The sequence below is a fragment of the Trematomus bernacchii genome, unplaced genomic scaffold (assembly GCF_902827165.1).
Source record: "Trematomus bernacchii unplaced genomic scaffold, fTreBer1.1, whole genome shotgun sequence".
Classification (NCBI taxonomy): Eukaryota; Metazoa; Chordata; class Actinopteri; order Perciformes; family Nototheniidae; genus Trematomus; species Trematomus bernacchii.
In genome coordinates this window covers 5,665,231-5,688,984 of record NW_022987720.1, presented here as the reverse complement: position 1 = coordinate 5,688,984, position 23,754 = coordinate 5,665,231, and the positions used below count along the sequence as shown (strand labels likewise).

Sequence of the window (23,754 nt, the reverse complement as noted above, 5' to 3'; positions counted from 1 at the left end):
GCATACTTGTCATATGACTTCTTGAAGGGAAGTCTTCAGTCTCCAGCCCTTGCAGCTTTTAGTCATCACATTTCCAGGCTCCAGACGATCCTCCGCCTTGCAAATCTGTCCCTCATTGTTCCCTGATGTGAACTCCTCGTGCTGTGTGCCTACACAAGCTGTCATTGTCCCATTTGGACTGGAAAGCCATTATAAAAAGTGAAGTGTCAACATTAAGGAGGTAACACTTTCCAGTATTTGAGTCCGTTGTTCCTGGCAGAGAGGGCGATGGAGCTAAATTCGGGGCACCCGTTTGGGTCTGAGCCCGAGTCTGAGTGCTTTGGAGAGGGAGCTGTGCACCAGGCACTGAGAGCCAGGAACCAGACGTTTCATTGGGGGAAGAGGCAGCAGGGGTTTGGGAAGCTTTTGATACCTCAGCCTGACAGGGTGATTGATTCATCACGGCTGCTCAAAACACCAAACAGACAGAGAAGCATCCTCGAGGGCCTGAATAAAGTAAAGGTGGATACAGGACATTTCATCAACTCTGTATGACTTCTGCCTCTGTTTGTGTTTTCATCTGAGCGTTAACATTTCGACCTGAAAATCAGCTTACTGTAAAGAAAGGAGAGGAAAGGATTGTTTTGGCAATAAGGCGGGACTGTGTCTGGTTAATTCTTCTCAGTTATGTAACAGTCGCTTGCATCAGTGAGTCGAAAGGCTTGAGGACATCGTTCAGGCAACAGAGTGTGATAAATCACTGCAAGCTCGAGGTCATTCAGGTTTATGTGGGATTGATCCAAGGTTGGAAAATCCATGAGGAGATCACTGACTTTCTCTAGAAAAATACATTCCTCACTGCCAAATGTAGCTCATACAAGGACACAAACTGTTACCCTAAGATCCTTGCATCCATAAAATGAACAATAATTGCTCATTCATACTCAATAAGCCTAATTTCTGCGCTAGTTTGTGGATCATTTCACAGACTTCCAAATCTGTGAAACTGGAGCTAAATCTTTAAAGCTTAGAAGTGAGAAGCTTTAAGACGCAGACACGTTTTCAGTTGTTTGAGTGTTTTTCCTTTGACGATACTTTCCCTTTCCATATCCATACTTTCTGAAGCTGCCTTCTCCATTTCTGTATTATTCATCTTGGCAAATACTGTTGGATTCCGATAAAAAAATCCTGTTGGATTCAATCAAGGAAGCGGATACGTTTTTTCAGAATTTGGCCATCTTTTCTCATCTTTTGCTGAGAGTCAGCACGATGCAAATCCTCTTTGGCCGGCTCACAGGATGTCAGAGAGAAAAAAGAATCTGAAGGATACCCAAATACTAGAATGTCTTATAATTCAATAAGGTGCCTTCAAAGTGCAGCACAATTGACTTCCTGGCTAGACTGGAGAAGTCCCTGCTCCATGTTGTGTCTTATTCAAAATCACACAAGTCTCTTCAGGTGGAATCTTAGGACAGAAACATCTTCAATAACCATAAAACACACAACCTCTGTCCTTCATTTCCAGGTATCCACAGAAGTGGCTGAAGGTGACAGACTGTAACAAGAGGGGCTTTGGTTTCTTATATAGGAATGTCATAAAACAGACTAAACTTGCCATTTATTACCATGTGCCTGAAGCATTTACTCCTGATTTACTAAAACATGGACCCACATTTATGCCACAAAGAGTAGGATTAGTCAGATGCGCTTTGTTAACTTAACATCTAAAGTTGGCTCCTTCTCTGCCCTCTGTGGCTCAACAAGGGTTTCAGTTTTCACTGTGAGGTGGAAGCCAACCCCTTATTCAGTTCCCCATATTACTGGTTTGGAACAAGCGCTGTTCACTGCTCACTATATTTTCAGTTGTTTTCAGCCATTTTTGTAGTTTGCTTGTTGATTTGTGCTTATGATTTAGCACCCAGTTGCTATGGTTTATAAAGATTGATGCTCAGAAACAGAACAAATCCAGGCCGAGGGCAGGTTCTCTTCAGATACACACACCACCACACACTCCTAGTGAGTCATAAGTGATGAGTGACGGATTAGTATTACGTGAGTCTATGCATTGTATTTTAAGAAAATCTGACTCGTCGTGCCTTCAAATTTGAGATTATTCTTAAATGGCAGGTACATTTCAATCTGTTCTAGGACGATGTAGCATCAGACAGTGAGAATTGTTTGGAAAATAACATGTCTGAACTTCTGTTCACAGGCCTGGTTAGTTATAGCAAAGAGTATATTTAAAGACCTGATTGAGTTTATTTGTTCATGTACCTCCTCTTTGGCTCTGTTCAGTGTGTGTTTATAGTACATCTGTTTCTGTGTGACTATGTAAAGATCTGCCCTGACATGGTTTTGGCCCCAATAGCATTTATATATATCACTTAGATGCACATGTAGCTCTCTAAGAAATGATCTGATGTTTATAAAATCTTTGATACCCACAAGAAAGCCGCAAGATGAAAGAACTTAGACCGTATGGAATGATTCTCAGATGGTATCAGATTTGACTTTGTGTGGACAAGACTCTCCAGATTATGGAAGACTGACCTGATTGAAAATAAGCCTAAATGTGTTGGAGACGTGAAATGTCGCTCTCAACTGATTCCTACGCTAAAAAATTAAACAACTCAACAGACATCAGTGCTAAAGAGGACAGATCATATATCACAAAGGACCCCCCAGCCTTTTTCTGCAGGGTCTAACCAACGTGTGCCATGTCTCCTAATTCACACAAAAATATAGCTATAAAAGAAAGACACGTTTATGGACTGAAGTCTGCAAACTAGTTCTAGCCAAGAGCGTGATTTGCAATGATACACTCACACAACATCCTGTACTGGCTGCAATTTATATCCAAGAGTATTAGCAGAAAGGTTATATATTCAAGCTGAAAAGGCTTTTCATAAAGTCTATAAAATAATGTGTGTCTCCCCTCCAAGGATTTAGATCTGCTCCAAAATTGCATGGGTTCTTCCTTGGTCCATGCTAAACCCTTCCACAACGTTTTATAAAACATTAAAAACAGACAAACCAAATTAAAAAACATAATCTTCTTTGAGCTGATAAATAAGATACATAAGAAAATCTAAATAAAAAAAAATGGGTCAATTGTTAGCTCATTCGGGACATTTTTTTTCAATTTTGTAACATATATGTATGTGAAATCTAACTGCTAAGATTAAACCGTGCGACATTTCAGCTATGAACCCGACCAATGGCATTTGATCCAAGTTTTATGTGAAGTCAAACAAGGTGCTATTAGCTATTCCTTATTTGCCAATGCATTGAGCTATGTCTGCAAAATGTCCCTCTTAACCTTTACCAATGCACTGTGGAAAGCTGGCTTTGTTAGCAGCAGCAGTTTTCTGGGAAGGTGAACTGATGGATCTCCTTATAGCACATTGGCTGGAGAACAGGCCCTTTGACAGATTGTGCACACGGGAGAAATAAGAATAAAATAAGCGAGACCTTAAACTGAAAATAGAATCACACATGTTTTTGTCCTTATGGTACATGGGCGTTTTTTAATTATGTTATTCAATATTTCCTCATTCAAAGGCATAATACACCTTTCTTACATTTGAATTTGACATTTTAAACTTTCCTAAAGTGAAAATCTGACAATAAATATGCACCTCACATAGCCATTGACTGGCAAGCATTCACTTTCATTGCTACACCATTAAAGTCTCTAGGAATAGTTTGCCCACAAGATTGCGCTGTTATTCCCATGTGTACAATTCAACGTGTCTAGCCTCTCTTTTGCCTTTTACAGTGTAAGGACACGTCATTCAAACTAATTAGTTTTAAGTACCGACTTGATGATGTAAATTGATGTAAAGTTTCCTGGAAAGTTGCTAAAAAAAATTCACTGCCAGATCAAACAGGATGTCCAATGTCCTGGATTTCTCCAAATCTTCATAGAAAACAGTTAACAACTCATTGACGTACCGTATACCATACTCATAATGAAATCATGCTGCACAGAAGAGGCGGCTGTCTGTATTTTTTGCAAGAATCCATCAGTATCCATTCATCATTGGGGCCTGTTATATTTCATTGTCCGTCTAAACCTGGTCTAAACACATCTCCACATGGAAAGCTAGGAGCAAAAACCAGAATGGAAAAAATGACTGGGTCACAACAGAAGGTAATTTGAAAAGACGAGAAAGAAAAAAAAAGACTTGAGGTTCAAAGCTACTTCAAATTTCCCAACGGTAGATTTTTCACCTCCTGTCCGACAGATTTTGAAAAAAAACTATAGAAAAATGACGTTTTCAATCTAAGGACAGACATTTGCTGTTATTGTTTTCTTATTGATCTTATTTCCTCCTTGTGTTATTTCACCCGCCATAGGTCTGTACAGGTTGGAATCATGTTTGAAATGGCGACTAACAACAAAGAAAACTATTGTCCAAAATCAGAGAGAAAGTCTAAAATGCAGCTCTGTAACAAGAACCAGCCTTTGAATTTTGTTCAATTTTAAACCCTTCAATGTGGCATGAAGTGTTGGCTGCTCATGGGGATGGAAGAAGAAAAGCATGTGAGGCCAGAGAGGATGTGGCAGGAGAGGAGATCTGGATAAAATCAAGTGACATGAAGGTGCTAACCTTGGGTGGGAGAGGTGAAATTAAGTTATATAAGACATCAAACTGCAGATATGTTGACGACAGAGCTGCAGGTTTAATATTCTTGTTTGTGTGTATCTGTGTGTGTGATGGAGATTCTCACTGCCAGGGGATTTTCCGTAGTCACTGCTGTATTCAGAAACAGATGCATTATTGGCAGTCGGACCAGTAGTCGGTAGAAAGATTTAGACAAATATTCTCAAAGCATTCTTCCCTCTGTCCCAGCTAATTTCACACTCTCTCTTTCTCACTGCTGTTTCTTCTTCTAACGCAGCCTCCTAAAATACACTGATTCTGCTTGTTCATCTTACTCCCACAGCAATATTGAACTCCCTGTTTCTCCTCTCCTCCCTTCACTTTTTCATTTCTGGATTAAACTTCTCAAACTCATTTCATAACAAACATCACTGATTAATGTCTGTACTTAAGAGACTTGTTTCCTGTAAGCTGAAATCTTCAATTTTCATGTCATTTGTTCATTAATTCAGGACAGATTTACCTAGCAAGTCATTCATTCTTGCTTCTTTCCTATGTTCTGTCTGTATCCAACGTTAGTGACCTCATCCTCACACATCTGCCGCAGTGTTTTACCAACCAGGGCACCATGGAGAGCCCCAGCCCTCTGCAGGGGTCATGGTCAACACGTGAAAACACACACTTTTGATTAATGAATTAACAGTGTTCACATAATAGTCCATTCAGAGAGAAGAGTACTACATTTTCCTAATTTCACACAGCAGTGGCATCAATCTGCAAGCAATACACGCACACACACACACACACACAGATACACACACAAGTAAATCATTTCATATTGACAGTGGATTTTCAATTGTTTTCAACATGTCATCAGCTTTTATTTTCCTAATTAGAAGCAGAAGATAGACCTTGGGGGAGTTGGTTTTATTATTCTCTGTTAGTTTGTAACTACACGCAACACTTGTCATGTGACACATTGCGCCATTGCTACTAAAAATATTGATAAGTGCAGATTGTTATTAATCAGCACTCACATTCTTAAAGTTTCCCGCCTGACAGTTACTAAACATACATTCAAACATGCAGAACACAACCTAGCCACTATACAGTACCGACAACCTCCATAAGCGTCCTGTCGTTCCACTTTTGTCCCGCCCATGAGCTTCTGTTGTTGGCTGTCTCCTGTCTGCAGCCAGCCAGCTCCTGTTGTGATGCGACTTTTCCATCCAGAGCGGTGGGACTTAGCCAATCAGCCTGAGAAGAGCGGGGCCTGCTCGTTCACAACATCTCCTGACTCCACTGTCAAGGAAGTCTTTTTTTTTTGTTTTTGCGTAGTGATTAACAATAAGTCACAATATTGCCTTGGAAGCTCTTTGGGAAACTGCGCTCTAAAGTTTCCATGTATGACTTCTCTTTCGTATGAGATGCCTTTTCAAGATGTGATGTTATTTATTTATTTAAAAAAAGCCACATATTTAAAATGATCTGGTTCTGGGACACATGCTGCATCTTTTAACGCCTGTAATATGCAAGGGGTGACTTTAGGTTTCCAGCTCCTTATTTTCAACATTGGGCCAAATGCCTGTTGCAATGCGACCACAACCAACCAATCGTATCATTGAGGCCATGCTTTTATAACCTACCATAAAACGCAAGTTTAGAGCTAATTTTCTTCAAGGTGTTGTTTTTTTTAACTCTGTATAAAAACATTGTTTGTAAAGCTCTGGGTATCCCTGCACTAAATCAACTTTTCCACCATTAGACTGATATTTACAGAAGAAAGAAATATATCCTACAACTTTGATTGGCTGTTCCTTGTCACATGACATCCGGTTGGCCACTGTTTATCGCAGTCAGATTTGGGTTTCAGGTCTGGTCACCTTAGCTGGATTTCAGGGGGAAAAGGGGACATGTGTTTGGTGCCTTAAACAAGAACGGAGCAAAGCAATTAATATCTTTAATCCCAGTTACATATTTAAAAAGACATCAGGCAACTATGATGTCTTCACCAAGCATCATTTCCATTCCTTGAGTCGACTTCAATCATGATTGAATGTGCTTGTGCTTTTTTGTTTGTGTCAATTGTGTTTGTGTCGCATCTGTTTGCAGCGTATGCCTGCACACACGGAAGTACTTGTGTTTCTTTTATTTCCACATCTGTTACTGTCCCTCTATGCATACATAAATCTTGTCCCGTAAGAGCTTCCAAATGACAGTAAAATGATAAGTAACAACGTCTATCATAAGCACAAGGACCAGACTGCTTACGTCTTTAAAAGCTACCGACTGTGAATCCAGATGTTTTGTGTTGTTGTGCTCTCTGTTTCTCTGTCTCCTCAGCCACTGGCACAAGCGTGTAACATTTACGACCCCAAAAAGTCAGACAGGGCGGGAGTGAGTACAAAAGACTCATGGAAAAGGAGGCAAACCTCAAAGAAAAATGAGAGCAAAATGTTTCATTCACAGAGCCTAAGGCTAGCGGTGGTCAAGCAGCGTTTGCAAACAATTCTTCTCATTTGTTTAAACTTGCGTGGAGCACCAGATTAGTTTTGACATGTAGGACAATACAATGTGGCATGAAAACATCGATTTAGCACACCTTTTGGCTGTCGACCTGCCGACACCATCTCAGTGATCCTGGTTTAAGTATGTGGAGCTCTCACAGGTTTAAACAAATGCTAATAATTATTTTCCCCCCCACTCAAACGTCAGGGCAAGGCTGATTGACTTTGAGGGACCACAGCAGCTAGAAGACTGATTCAATAGCCCGGAGACATATGGAGATAAATTCCAACAGAGTAACGCACATAATCCAACACATGGCGAAGAGGAATAAGTCATCTTGTCAGCTTTTCTCAGGTCAATAAAGGAAAAGGAGAGAGAGGCATAATAAACCAAAACACTTTCCATACTCACATGCAGAGACATGTCTGCTTTACGTTACACATCAATCCTGTCCTTCTTTTATTGTGTGTTTACAATTTAAACCTTTCTGATGACTTCACGCTGTTTTACTGAATGCACGATATTTGATGTAACATCCCATCAAATTACCTAATGTTATAAATGTTTTAGTAGCAAATGAACAGTGTATTACAGGCTTTGGCTTAGACATGAGTCATTAATGCTGCTTTAAAAAAAGCCAACCTCCTCATTTAAGTCAATGAGAGCTCTGTGTTGGTCTCCAGACAGAGGAGAAATGATTTATGCCTTGGTAACTTTCCAGAAAAGCCAAATCTTGCTTCACAGGAGTATAGATAACTATGCAGTATCTTGAGTTTGATAACTTTTAAAACTAAATGTACTGGTTCATATTTTATCTTCTCATTAGGTAACGATAGCAACACACCAACACAGCATCCAAATACCTGGCTGTTTGCACCATTGAACTCAGATTCATTTCACATAACGCTAACAGGTTCCTCAAGCTGGCTTTAGTAACAATACATAACTTATAGACTTAATAGCTGTAGTCATCAGGATGCAACTAGCTTAACGCTTAGCTTAGCTTAGCTTAGCTTAGTTTAGCTCAGCTTAGCTTCGATATTGTTTGTTTAATTGGTATAAAACAGATGTGTAAAAGCATGTTAACAGTTAGGCGGTCACAGTTTTGCTCTGCTCACTAAACGTTATGTTACATTAAGCTACGCTGACCTCTCCAGGCTCTAATACTTGATATCATATATTTTGATATATGATAGTGGTATCGATCTTCTAATCTAATCTTTAAAGCAAATGGAGCATATTTCTCCAAAAAGTTGAACTATTTCTTTAATAAGTCTAACAACTCTGCGGTGTGAAAGTGTAAATGTGAGATGAGAAACACATGAGTAACAAATTAAATTCAGCTACAACAAATGTCCGTGCCAGATGTGCACTTGCCTCTATATGGCGCACTCCTAATGGGATGTTTGTGAGTGTTTGGGGGTGATTAAAGTCCATTTAGAGCATTGTTAATATTAAACTACCCTCACTGATTATGAAATCATATTTTTGAACTCAACAATAGGGGCTATCGTATTGGAAAGATAACATGGAGAAATAATGACGTCCATAACAATAAACCTGTCAGTAGTGGATACCCCTGCCAACGTTGTGTTTTGATTATCAAGAAAAGTGGCTCCTGGCCTTGGCTGCCACTGGCATGGACTTTTCCGATGACGTATTTATATCTGCCGCTGAGTTGGAGGATAATAATGAAGTAATAGAACATTTGAGCAACCTGGCATTTGACAAGAGCAGTGGAGGTCATTTACTGAGCCTTAATGTGAAGTGTAACTAAGCCACACAACATGAGATGAGCTCAGTATCAGAAAGCAGGATATTGTAATGTTAGTTAGCTTTTATTAAAAAACATGCTAAATAAATGTTTAGCCTTAGGGGTAACAATTTACTTTAAACCCCGCTGTTTAGCATTTAAAAGCATGATACACATTTTTAAGGAATGTTTTATACAGACTATACTTTAGATGTAAGTTGTATTTTGTAGAACCAGTTAAACAAATTTAAATTATTTTAATCAAATAAGCTTTAGAAGGGCTGGTCAGGTTCGACAGTCAGGCTAGCTGTTTTCCCCTTCTTCCAGTATTTATTTATCTTTAAGGTAATTTAAGCTTTATATTTGACAGATATCAAGAGGGATATCAATATAAATGCTTGGCAAAAAAGGGGTATAAGCGTATCCCCCAAAATGTCACTGTTTTCATGTCATTCTTTTAAAACCGAGCAAAGTATTCTCCAGTTCATTATCCATAAAACCAAGCCTGACAGAAAAAGTATGAACAAATTATATACATTTAAAAAAAGACATTTTGTTAAATACTATGTAAGACAACATTTTTAAATCAGTGATTGCACATATTTCCTTATCCTCTCCAGATAATTCTGATTAAATTAAATTATAGATTAGTACAATAAACAGTATACAGCACATAGATCTTATTCTTGTCATTTGTATCTGCTGTGATAACAGAGTAACTGCTTTATGAAAATAAAGACCAATTTGTACCAGGGAAGTGTTTCTGTAAACTGTGATGGATGTTTACAACAGATAGTTTGGATAAAGATTGCACAACGTGAACTGTGTTTTCTCTCCAGTATAATTTTGGTTAATGTGGGGCTTTGTTTCAAACTGTCTGAACTTCTGACTGCTTGTGTTTCTCGCGTTGTAAGACTTCTTATGATCCCAGGACTCCATTTTAAGGAAATGACATGATTCCAAAAACAAGACAGTATAAGTTGTATCAAAGTGAAATATATCTGCTATTATGTATTTCATTGAATGTGACGTAATTTGTTGAAAGACAGCCGTCGGGACTTTCAAGGCATCAAGCACTTCATATTCTACTTTTCAAAGAGTCTGCCTGTTAAAGTAACTTCCATTTCCCATAGCTTCTTTTAATTACTCGCCTCATGAGTCCTGAAGACTAAACAATGTTTCCCTTTCAGTCAGCTTCTCAATAGCTCACAGATTTATTTACAAGACGTTAACTCTGTCATCGTCCGCTCAAAGTAAGGGAACAAATCCTGTGGTAAAACTGCATCATTCTTCTGAGGCTTTCCAAAGAATCCAAGACAGAAGAAACTAAATAGATCTTTAGGGCCTCTCTCTAAATCCTGGCAGTCAGGAGGTTTGGAGCCTCATTAATCGATCACAGTGTCTAACATTGACTTCATTAGGAGTGAAACAGAGACTGTAAAGACACCACAGCTCTTTCTCAGCCTTTGTATCAGATCTATATAAGCGGACACAATGTTTTAGTTAGCTAAGCCAACAAAAGCCATGGGAACAATTACCCATAATCCTATCTCCCTATCTTTGTGGATTATGAGCCAATAAAAGAGAATTTTCTCTAAAAGCTGCTGGATGAGGAAAGATTTACTCCTGTAAAACTGTAAACTAAAGTGTCATGAAGTGTGCTGCATGTATTGACACAAGTGCAGTGCATGAGCAGCGTGCATACGTGTCAATGCATATAATGACACCAGGGACATGTTAATGCACCTCAGACCCCACACACAGTCACAGAGGAAGGTCAGAAGCAATTAACGTCAATGCTTAAGTGAAAGTGAAACCCATGCTCACCCCGAGAAAACCCTCTCTGTTTTTCCAGGTTTGTTTCCATCACGTGAAGTCATTTTAACATCCAGATCATTACATTTATTTAGCTGATGACAGAATTGCCGCAGGACTTTTCCTGACCTGATTACCATGAAATTAGTTTAACTTAAGAAAATATCGTTATTCGACTGTCTAAGATTTAGGTCTAACAACGGAAACATTATACGACATGGCTGTTTAAAGTTGAATGAATATTGGCAACATTTCCTGGTTAATAGGAGCTGAATTTAAATGAATGACATTTATATGTATTTAATAGATACTGTTTCTCTCATTGTACACATGTATTCTCATTATGCTTTTACACTTTCTAGATTCCTGTTCGTATTCCATTTGAAGTACCATCTGCTACAAACTTATATTACTTGCTTCAAGTTTTATTTCAGCCATATATTTTAACTTTCTCTATTTTATGTTTTATAATCTCATGTATTAGCTTTTACTTATTTTATTTTCCTTTTTGACACATAGGCCTGTATTAAAGCATTGTTGGATGGATCTATGAAGTTCACTTCCAACGACTGCTTCACTGTTTATATATATATAAAACAACTTGAAACCATATCTCTAAACTCCCTGTCACCATATAATGTAATTACCTCTGAAATATATCACGATAGGAAATGATACAGTGAGGTCTTTGACTCCTCTATGCTCACATTTTAAATCCCCCTGCAGAGTTCCTTAGGTTAATGCGTGACCTATGGGCATGCCTGAAGCATGATATAATTGTAAGGCTGAGTTCATTACAGACTGTTACAATGAGCTCAGAGTAGCGATCAAAACAGAGCCCCGACTTTCATCCAAAAAAAGAAACCGGTGATCTGTCACTGCAGCCGGCCTGTTATGTAATCTTGGAGTTCAGTAAATATTAGGTCTCTGAGCAATTAGGAAATCCCAGATCTGTAATTTTCATTAAACTTTTTTTTCATGAAAAGCTTGTTCAGAGGGACAAGCTGTTTTTCGGTCTCTGTTGTTCATGGCTCCTGTCATTGTGACTGATACCGCTAACGATACTCAATATTCCCCCTGGACTCTCTGCACATCCTCTCTCTTGCCAGTATGATTTCTCTTCCAATACATGTAATATTGTTTAAACTATTATTACACAGATTAAACTGTATCATCTAGGGGCCTTACGATCTTCTTGTCTATCACGATTAGTATTTTCTTAAACCAAAAAAGTCAGATTTATTTCAAACAAAACAGCTCGGTAAGACTAGAAATTGGACTCTTTTAACTAAAACGTTTTCCAAATACGATAAAATTAATTAATTATTTTTGCACATATCCCTCACTTACAGTATTGTTAAAATAGATGAATACAAAGAAAACACTTTCCCCATCTGTTAAGTATCACATAGCTTATCTTATCTAAACTTAAGCTTATCTAAGTTCTGAACATAGAGAATGGAAATAAAACATGACGTTGCTTGTTCAATTCTTGACTTTGAGTGTCTGCTTCTCACCCTTTTTCCACTCTCTTGTACTTTTCCCCCTTCAACCTTCAACTGATTCTGTGTGCGATGATTTCAGCTCTCTAGAATGAAGTCTAACTTTTTCCAGCATGTGACCCACTTCTATCAAAAAGAAACAAAAAAAAACTCAGCATGTGGAAACCTGCATTCTTTTACAGCCACGCATGTTTCTATAAGATATGTAATGTTGCTGTAAATAATCAATTCTGTAGTATATTCAAATGTATAGAATTAAGCTTTCTCTTGATCAATACATTAAAGCAAGGAGTAGTTGTCTGGCTTTCAGCAGCCGGTTTGAAAAGTAGCTGCATTTTAATGTAAGATCCACGTGTGGAAAGTCAGCTGAGCCTGGACTCAATCAAGCTAGCGTGGCCTTTTGCCCTCTTTTTATATAAAAGATCTGCAGTTTGCTCTGTGCACAGACCTTGACTGAAAACTATTACAGAACATGTGACACACGCTGGAAAATAGCTGACATATGATGTGTTATTGCCGTGTCATCACAGATGGATGTCTTGGTTTTTGTTTACAGTATGTGTACACTGTGGATATTGGTCGCGCTCACTATTTCATCCTCCTGTCTTCTGATGTCAGCTTTTGGCTTGTTGATCAAAGGAGTTGCAATCACAATCCAGTTCATGATCCAATTGTCAATGCTGAAAAATGAGGACAATTCTTAATGAGAAGAGAAAACGACTATCAGTGATCCTACATTTGATTAGCCAAACTCTGTTCATTAAAGTGGTGTGTGTGTGTGTGTGTGTGTGTGTGTGTGTGTGTGTGTGTGTGTGTGTGTGTGTGTGTGTGTGTGTGTGTGTGTGTGTGTGTGTGTGTGTGTGTGTGTGTGTGTGTGTGTGTGTGTGTGTGTGTGAGGACCAGCCTGCCTAGATGAGCACAGATTCCAGCAGATACATGATGTGATTGTGGTCTTCAATAGCCTTTTATCAGTATTAGCCTCACTGGGGAGTAGAGCAGCTACAGCCATTAATAATCGAGTATAATAACCAACCTACCTTTCTACATGCTACTTGTGAGCAAATGTTCACAAGCATTCTTTGTTTTGTATTATGTTTCTCTTCTTTCTACCTGCAGTCGGAAGTTCTATCAATGAATCAGTTTGCTAAAGCGTTGACTCCACACTCAAACTGAGCGATTACCCATAATAACCTCCTCAAGATAAATCATTTCTAGAGAATTTCTGCCTCAACATAACGTAACTTGCGTTGTTCGGGATTTTGACACTTTGTTTTCAGTTTGTGAAGGTTCATTTGAACATTTTGGTCACCGAATAATGTCTTGTTCAGCAGAGGGTTGTACAGAGCTTCACCCTGTCCTCCTCTTGTATCATTTCATGGTTGGAAAAAAAAAAAGATGGCTCATTAATTCCTATATTTCGACACCTCGTTCTGCACTTTCTCTTAGTTGTTTTCAGTTTGTTTGGCAGTCTTTATGTCGTAATTAAAAGTCAAAGCTATAAAGTAAGAACCCCTTCTGTGTGTTTTGTCTCTTACTGTCTGTGATGACATGTGTGACATCCAGACTTGTTGTTGGGTCAGAACTCTTGTTTGAAGCAAAGGTTTTTTAACTTATTTTGATGAATAGGCTGTTAAAATGCCACAGCTAGGGGTTTCAGAATCACATGCTCTAACTTATGCGTTTCAGGTCTTTCCAAAAACGATTTCCTTGCAGTGGTGCAGAGTTAAAATCCTGGACCACATTCATGTTTTTTCAGCTTGTAGCTTTGGAACTCGTGTTATATTGGTTATAGTTTATCTATTTTTCAGCAGTCATCATTTCTGAACGAGATACACACAAGCACACATACGAGTTTAACTGCAACTTTAGGCTGTAACAGATGTGGTAGCCTTCATGTACGCATGTTTAGAAGTGTGTTTGTTCTTGTCTCCTCTCCTCTTTTCCCCCCATTTCTTTCATGTACTTTCAGATTGGGATTCCCCATAATGCATTGAAATACATTTCCATATTGTGGTCAACTCAAGGCAACATGCAGCCAATGAAAATATTTCATCCCCTCACCGACAACACAAGCAACAGAGGCTTTCATCCACACTCAGCATACCTGGAAAATACACTTGATATATGACACCTTCCACCAAAGTGTTGACAAATCACTTCAAAACAATTATTATCTCTCTTTCACTGCCAAGGGAAAATATGTCATGCTCTCTCAAAACTCAATCATAATTCAATGTCTTTCAAATCGGACTGCTTTTGTACATCAGAGCCAACCTCAACAAACTAGCGCCTGATAAAGGAGTGCCGGTCAGACCTTTGAAACTCTGCAGAGTTCAAGTAAGGTAAGTGAGAGCTGAATCAACTCTGCTTAATGTAATGGGAATGTTTTGGGAGATTTCTGCATTTCTTCAGCTATTCTTGGCTGAGTAAGTGAAGGTGTCACAGTGATGGATGTATAGCATGACGCTCAACCTTTGTGTGTTATAAAGATCCTATTCTACTCCTGGAGGAATGATGGGGATTATTAAAAGTGATACGTAACTTGCTATATGACGGAGTTGTGTTGCATGTGTTGAAATTGAGTAGCCTTGCTGCTACTGGATATCATCAACTTTTTCTAAAAGAAATCTGACAGTTGCAATCAGTTTTAGTCCAGCAGTGAAAAGGGCAGCGCCAGTTCTGCCGTTGGGCTTTACGGAAAGAGCAATCAATCTTGAGAATGAATCCAAATCTCATAACTGCAATACTGAATAATTTGCAACACATGCCACCCAGACCTCTCCATTTGTTAATATTCATCTGTGAAATAGTTTCCACCTGGTTTCTTGAGCTGACCCACTTATGAAACGTTTTCCTTTTTTTACTCTGTTATTTTACACAGATGGAGTTTAATTCGAACAACATAATAAAACCGGACCTCGATAATTGGTTTTGGGCATGAAAATGAAAGTGTATTCCCTGTAAAAGATTTTATCGGAAGTTAGCAACTTTGGAAGAAATATTTGAACTCATCCGTCAGGTAATTCGATTAATACTCCGTTTCAAGGATCAAAAAGGCACTAATGATCTACAAATCTTCTACAAATGTGTCCTGTAGGCCTCTCCAACTCTAACACCGCAGATGTGAGTCCTATTTCAGCAATATTGGAGAAGTATTCATAACCTTTACCGGAGTAATATAAGAAATGAAGCAGTGGTGAAATACTCCATTCCAAGTAAAAATATTGCATTAAAAAAATAAAGATTAAAAAATATTTAAAAAAAACTGGAGGAATGTTATACATTTAACAAGTATTTACATTTTCTGCAGCTTTATACCAATACTTTTGACCTCCCTTCATATTAACAGTTAAAGGTTACATTACACAAGAAAGATGCTATAATATTAAAATATAATACATTACGTTCATTTAAATTAGCTCCACCTTGACCAACTACAACAGTTAAATGCATTAAAGTGCATTTATAGTATTAATAATCCTAAAATATTGTATTTAATATTAGAACAAAAATATTGTATTTTCGTTTAAAATAAAATGGATGTTATGTACTCATAACATAGTTGTATACTTTTCAATACACAATTATTAAATAAAATGTATATACTGAAGAAATGTACTTGAGAATATGTACTTTGTAACTATTTATCACTGATTTCAAACCAAATAGATTTATGGTACAAAAGCAATCCAAGGCAAATGTGGATATTTATGGGTTGTGTTTGTTAAAACCGTCCACATGGTTTCTTCCCCATTTGCTCACATGCTTGAGCCAATAAACCTCTCTATTTCCCCCTCACCTGCTTCGGTTCAATACGTTTAGTTTTGTGTTTTATTTTAACAGTTGCTGTGCCAGATGGATCAAAGTTTCCCTCCAATTTTCCATTAGGTTGATTTAAGTATACTGTTGGAGCTTTAGCTAAAGAAGAATGTGGCAGCGGGAGAATATGATGTGATTCATGTTTTTGGATGGCTGTGGTTTTAATAGCACTTTTATTCAATCTCTCACAGTTCCTGAGCAAATATTTGGTCTTTTATTCATGGTCCGTATACATACAAAACTTACACAGTAACTTTTAATGAATTCTGGTGAATACCAAAAATGTGTAACAGGGAAAAAAACACAGTATGATGGATTAAGAACACAAACAAACAAACAAAAAGTCAGAAGCTGTTACGTTATGAAATACAAATCTCACAATAGAAAATGAACAGACCTATACACACCTTTAAGTGCCCGTTCTTACAGTTTACTTTGCAGCTTGTGCTTTGGTCCAATGTCACTGGTTTGACGGTGCGTGTGCGTTATTGATGAGATAAATAACACTGGGTGAGGACATGTCTTTGGGGATGGTTGGGAATAATACAATGACACTTTAAGAAGAGTTATACGTAGCAATAGCACACATGCTTATTTTTTCCCTCATATACAAACTGCTTTATATAAAAAGTGCATTGTAATGATATACATTGGGTCGTTTACTATATTCTCTTTCTGTGAAGCTGGGATAAATTCATAGTGGTGTAATTTCATTGTGGCAGGCAAAAGTCTGTTTTAAAGGCAAGACCAGTGAAGGTAAGAGCCTGCAGCAGGATGCAGAAGGGTTGCCCTCGGTAACAACGTCTCCCCCTGTGTTACCACTTCCCGGGGATGGGCACCCCGCATTCATACCAGCCCACAAATGGATGGGCTGTGCGTCGGCCAATGACTCCAAATGAAACTGGCTGCTGTCTGTAGGCGCGGTAATATCCTGCAAAAGAGAGAAATTATATTTACACGAGACTTGAATTCAGCATGTCTGGATGTAATCATCATTAATCATCACTGTTAGCAATTTCTTAGTTATGTATTTGCTTGACATCATGTCAACTCTACAGTCTCCCAGGGCCTCTCACAGCTGAAATCATTGGATTGTCTGTGTATCCATGACTGATGAAAATGATTCCTATGTGCTGTAGACCATCACTGATGTCCAAAAACGATTAAAAACAAGTCAATGTGTTGCACTGTTGCATTGTGGGACCTGTTCCGTATAACGAACATACTGTAGGCATTAAGAGTCACTCCCATATACAGACATCCTACTGCTGTAAATACTCACTTGTGTTCCAAATTAGAATCAATTGCTGATTAAAATAAACTACAGTGCCTATCATTTCTAGGAAGATAACTGAGCTTTTTTTGGTTTTCAATGAAACTATATAATTGTGACCCCTGCACTAGGCTTGATAATCAGTCCTAGGGATAGAAAATCAGATAATATTCGCAGACGTCAAACATTTAAGTATTTCCCTGGCTTTGTTGAAAAATAGAGAATTGGAACAGCCTTCATTTCTAAATAAAAGCCAATACACAGAACTTCTACATCATTAAAACTCAGTTTCAAAGAACACGCATGAGGTATTTTAATTGGAAATCTGTAATCAAGTGGTTGAAGATGATATGGTGGATTTGTTCTTTTCTTGCATTGGAAAGGTTCATCCAGAGTGATCTGGATGTCAAACACATCAAAAGTGTTTCACAACACCAGCTACTTTCAATCATAAAACCGCACTAATGTTATCTAACTTTTATAGAAAAATAAAACTTAAAAATAAACAAGTTGATGGATAACTTAACCCGAGCAAGTTTCATGTATTTCCCCTGTGTACTGATATGACCTGGAACCACAGATAGCCAACAAGTAATGGCATTCATTTACAAAGTTAAGGTTTAATTAGGCAAATGGTCTACGGTAATGAAAAGCATATGAGATTTAGGCTAAAACAAGCAAAACTGGTAGATTCTTGAACAAGTATTCATTTAAAACGACTCTGCAACAGTATTCTGATAACATCAATGCAGCTGGTCCATAAAGAGCCAGACTGCATGAGAGAAAGCTAATAGCTTAGGTCTGAATATCAATGCCAGAAATCTGCAACTTGTTTACCTTGTGCTGAGGGCAGATTATTTGAGAGGTAAGCTGGACCCGTCCTCCCATCCCTGTAGGAGTCCACAAACTGGCAATGGTCCTCCCCCTGGCCAAAAGTGTCTCCTATACTGTAAAATGGTTCTGCGGGGGGGAAAAGCGAGTATCATATTTAGTATTTCTTTGATGGGAAAACCATCGATTTGAACTGTTTTTTCAAGCAGAAGTTAATTTATACTTTACCTCTCAGACCATCCCCCATGAAGATCTTATATCGGAGAGAATTACACAAGACCACGCCCACAAACTTCCTGTACCATGTCCGCTTTACATACTGGCTGCCCTTACAGCTGCTGTGGGCGGAGTTAAACTTGAAGCTGAAAGGGATCCAGATTGGTTCTCCGCCTGAGGAGCAGATGTTGTGGCATTGAAATATGTATGTTGTGAAAAGACATGCTGGAGCTATGGAGAAACTGATATCGATTAGAAACAAATACATATTGGCCAACATATACACTGTAAAAAGTATCAGCAATAAGCTTAAGTCGGCCTATACATCATTCTGGCTAATTAAGAATTTTCTTTATGTCTTTCTCATATGGGCTTTTTGTGTCATCATGTGTATATTGCTAAAAAGAACTATGAACAGATTTATGTCATGCATGTAAAGATGCAATGTACAATATGTTGCGACGCTGTTTGACACTAAATGCCAATAAAAAGTACATTACAAAGAAAAAATAATGATTGATTGCCTCACACAGTAGCAATCACAGGACTGCTACAGATCAGAAGTGGATTACAATTCAAACTGAAGTATGCTTCCCTCTTTGAAACCTTCAGCTGACTTGCAGAAGTTAAATGAATGAGGTGCAGTCGGTGTATGCACTTACCAGGTGGTCTTTCGATGAGAAGAGGATCGTCTGAAAGAAAAAATGTGATCATTTCACAGGGAGGAAAAGCACAGAGGCAGCGCTGCAGGTTTAATGCATTCTCCTGATTTGAAAAATGAAAACCCCATAATGCACAGCGTACATCTGGTAGTGTGCTTTTACGCCAGGGATGGTTTTATATTTAAATATCTTGTATTTCAATGCCATGAACGTCACCGTGACATTTTCGTTGCATGCTGCCGTCCAACAGGATGTCTCAAGTACAGCAGAAAAAATCTAGCGAGTGACGGTGGAGTAAATGAGGCGTCTAAAAGTTTACTTTAGCAGGCGTTGACAGGATACACACCTGATTCTGTGACATAGGTGAGTGTATGGCTCACAGGTCCCAAACCAAACACGTTCTTGGCCCGCACTTTGAAGTAGTACCTGAATGGAAACACAAGGATATAATAAGACATTTAGTAGTTAAAGTGTTTTTCCATCAGTGTTGTTGTGACTGGGTGAAGGTGAGGAACATTTTAAAGACCATAGCAGATGACTGGGCATGCTTCAGGCTGATTTAAGAGTAGTCTGTTTTATATTCATACGAATCCAAAGTGAGCGCAGCACAATAAAATGGCTATTTGGCTCGTGTTGAAGGGAGAATGGAGGGATTAGGGTGGAGGGAAGGGCGTAGAGGGGAAAAGGAGACATCTAGACGATTAAGGACATTAGCAGATAGGAGGACAGAGGACACGAATGAAAGAAAGAAAAAGTGAAGATGTGGAAAAAGTAAAGCAGTGGGATAAATATGCTGAGTGAGAATGTATAACAGGGATGAGTTGGAAAGACAGGATTAGTTAGATTTCTCACAGAGCTTTAATATGGTAGTGAGCTCACTTTGTCTCCGGGTGGTGGAGGAACTAATAAATCGTCTAAAAACGACAACACCAGTGACAACTTTGAGAATTTGCTAACTTTTCCACTGAAGTTGGCTGACGTGCAAGCATGTGTTCATTAATGCAGTATTGTGCGCATATGTGCTTTGCCCCCAGTCTGCAAGGTCGCATACAGTAAGTTCATGGTCTGTCAATCCCTGGCCGAAATCCTTCACCACATGCAGCCACCAGGCCTGGATCCAATCACCAGAGCCACGTGGCGACAATGACCAAAATATATATCACCAGAGAGGGAGAGAGACGGCAGCTGCAGAGAGATGATGTAATGAAAGTATATATTGGAGAAGAAATTGGAGAAGGTAAAAAAAGAGAAAAATATGAGTGAGAATGTAAAAACAGAAGGAGGCAAGCTAGCTATTTTATATGTTCAATATAGATAGCTCTTACTTTCATTTAGAGCATCTCTTCTTGTCTTCTTATCAGATGGAAATCTATGCAACTGGCCAAATGACATGCTCCTCAGACACTAGTGAACTATCGATTATAAACTCAATTTTTCTAATGCATTTACTGAAACTCATATGTTTCAAAAGTAGGGAAAAACCAGCAGAGATGTTTCAAATTCACAACAAATCCTATTTCTATTTATCTCCCTTTTGCAAGAGACCTGAATGCAGCAGAAGAAATAGTAAGACTATTAGGGTTGCAATTATTTTCTTTACAGAATAATCTGATCCAGTGAAAAATCACTTTTTCCTGTAGTCCAATGTGACCCAGTCAAATGTTTGTTCAACCAACAATGAAGAGAATCAATCATGATTAATATCATGTTAGACAAAGCAGCAAATGTTCACACAAGATGAAATAATTAAATATTTGCCTTTGACAAATGAATTCAACTAGTAAAAGTAATTCAAAACAGGCATCTCCAGAAAGATCAGAAAGTATGAGTTTAGGATCATCACATTGGATTACATTTTAAATTTGAAAATGCTTTGTAATTCATTCAATTTATCCGTTTTTTTATCAGGAAAACTTGTGGATACCAATAAACGTGTCCACATGTTTGTGTACATACACATGTGTGTTTAGGACTTGAGTACTCTGTTGTTCTGGCAACCAGAAGAAGCCTGCAGCATGGGAAATGCCAACCCTGTCACATAAACCATCCCGGGATCAAACGTAACCAAGGGAGACGCACTATCCTGAATACAAACTGGTTGCCAGGGAGGGAATCCCTCTGTGCAGATTCTAGGAAAACTTTACCTAATGCCCACAGCTCTGTTTGGGTTCAGCAGCAGGTGTTTGGGTTCTGAAGGTCCACAAAATGACACCTATAATAACACCTTGAGCCGATTTGTGCCTGCACTGCTCAAAAGGATAATTTATCCCTGATGAACCCACACATCTGAAATTCATTTTCAGACAACACATTTTTTGTGTAAGGTAGGAAACGATTTACATGATTTTACTTGTATCACACATTGGCTCAATTATGACTAAACTGATCCTTTAGTCCCATGTAATTCGATCAAACTTGCTGAAAAGCTGGAGTACTATTAAACCGTACCCTTGAAGTGGAACAACAAAAAGGTTTTTAGGCAAAGAACTCTCCCTTCCTCTCTCGGGTCCACATGCTAAGAGCGTTTTCCATGCATTCATTTTTGAAAACCGCAACCCATGTCTCGTAAGACAGGGTTCTGAAAACACACTCTAATAACTGAAGCAGACCGAGGTGACTGTATCCTTGTGAAAGTGTCAGATATAAAGTGCGCTATATTTACGTTAGCCAGAAGTTTCTAGGAGTTTTACAGCATGTCACATTTTGGGGCACATTCAAATGTGTTTCTTGACCTGCCTCCGTTTAGCCAAACTGATTTAGTTCACTATGAGGGATTTATGATGTCTCACACAAGCATTGCAGTCTAAGCATCCAACCAACACAATGGAACAATACCAACAGACACGTATGCATGTGCACATGAAACAAAAGAAACATCCAGACAAACACGCACGTTTTGCGCACTATGTCATGACGGCATTTATAAACAGAGCCAAACACCTGCACCTGAGGCTTAGGAAACATTACATGCAGTTCTGAGTAAGCCATGTTTCAACATAACAAATCTTTGTTTGTAAATCAGATTCTCTTTTTCTATGACTCCCATGTGTGCGATGATACTGGGAATCACTGAACCTGAAATCAACCCCGAAACGAGCATGTGTGTGTTGTATGCATGCGTACACATTGATGTAAACACACAGCAGGTGGTAATGTGTTATACCTGGAGTTAGGTTTGAGGTTCTCCACAGCCAGGTGTGTCCCACTGGAGGGGTTAGAGGACCATCTATTGTTGAGGACGTCGTCATATGAAGCACTGTACACCATGTAGCCTGTGGGGAATAATGAACGAAAAAAAGGGCGGATATCTTTAGCTGTTGCTGTCCGACATAACACAAAACAATAAGATAAAGTTCAATAAGAGATGAATACTTTGACATTTTGAGACTTTAAATCTTATTTAACCAAAAGTTGGATGAGACAGACGATACCGTAAAATGTCAATAAGGTAAATATGAAGCTAGCAGTACAACAATCTGTTTTTTAAAAAGGTATTTTTCTAGTGATTCTTACACTGCCTCACTTTTTCTTCTTAGTGTTGTTTTTTGGAACTTGTCAGGAATAGATATTTATTACCTATTCTTTTTGGCATTTATTGTGAACTTTGCCTGGAGTAACCACGATTCCCAAACAATCAAATACAGATGCAATATTCTCCTGCGAATATGATAGCATTTTCCAGACCGTGGATGATCCCATACATTCTTTTGTTGGATCAAAACCTGGAGATTTTTATTGGGATCAATAATAACTTTGGAAAGGCACAGCATGTTGGGAAGCAAGGCAAAAAAGGCAGTGTGCTTGAAAACATCAGGAAGCAGCTGTTATTTTGTTAAGTTACAAGCTGTTTTTATGCTGTCTTTTGGTATTCCCTTTATATATGTGAAGCCTGGCTGCAAAATAAATGTCCCCGAGTGGGACAATAAAGATAACCTTGAAAGGGCTCGCCTGCCTCGGTCCAAAAGTAACAAACCCAGCAGCCTTTCTGCTTTACCAACCTTGGACTCACATGACCTTTGCTATTTATAAAGTATCAACATTTACTTTATGCGTAAAGAGTAGGTGGTCCCCCATATATTAAACAGAGAAAACTGCAGCCGTTGCATTTTCTTAAACGTCTGCTGACCGTCCTCCAACCTGCCGTCTGTTTTCTTCTCCTCAGTCACGCAGACTGATCCTTAGAATCCGGTAAGCAACCTCAGGTCACGAGGCACTCGATCACTCACTTTAAAAGTATGGAGAGCAACTCTGCCGCACATCAAACTACCCTCTGTTTCTATTGGACTTCTGAATCCGAGTTTCTATTTTGACTGGAGCCGCACCAACACAGCTGTCTGTTGACAGGAGAGGAGGGGAAACACTAGCTACTTTGTTTTTCTTCTTTTGGGTTTTTCATTCCTTCTCCATTCTACACTGTTAAACTGAAGTTTGATATAGTAGGATGTAGACACTTGCCTAGTATTTTTCTCCTTTTGGTATAAGTGTATTCAATTATTCCAAAGGAGCAGGTCCTTTGAGCCGAACGCAACACTTATAATAACCAGTGGATGATGTGTTTTGCCCACATCCTTAAATAAAAGGTCCTTAATGCATCAGTAAATGGAACCAGAAGTTGGGTTAACGTTAAAACTTGTTGTGCCTAATGTCCCTTCATCTCTTGAGTTCACTTTGCTAACAGCTGTTTCCATCCACTTGTTTTGAAAGCCGTGACCCATAACTTGTAAGACATGGCAGAGAAAACCAGCCCTCATAACTAAAACAGCACCTTGTGATCGTATCTGCATGTGTG

The 23,754-nt window shown here is 38.7% G+C and overlaps 1 protein-coding gene across 4 annotated transcripts in view; it reads right to left on the bottom strand.

The window, feature by feature from the left end:
• Positions 1 to 16,183: 16,183 nt before the first annotated feature.
• fndc1 (fibronectin type III domain containing 1) overlaps positions 16,184 to 23,754 on the bottom strand; it is a 33,688-nt gene continuing 26,117 nt past the window's right edge. For all 4 annotated transcript variants that reach the window (XM_034144085.1, XM_034144086.1, XM_034144087.1 and 1 more), the window contains 6 exons: positions 22,129 to 22,237; positions 19,312 to 19,391; positions 18,966 to 18,995; positions 18,316 to 18,477; positions 18,094 to 18,216; positions 16,184 to 16,914 (listed from right to left, as the gene is read on the bottom strand). In XM_034144085.1, the coding sequence (XP_033999976.1) occupies positions 16,799 to 16,914; positions 18,094 to 18,216; positions 18,316 to 18,477; positions 18,966 to 18,995; positions 19,312 to 19,391; positions 22,129 to 22,237 (620 nt within the window). In that variant the 3' untranslated portion in view covers positions 16,184 to 16,798. The remainder of the gene's footprint in view (positions 16,915 to 18,093; positions 18,217 to 18,315; positions 18,478 to 18,965; positions 18,996 to 19,311; positions 19,392 to 22,128; positions 22,238 to 23,754) is intronic.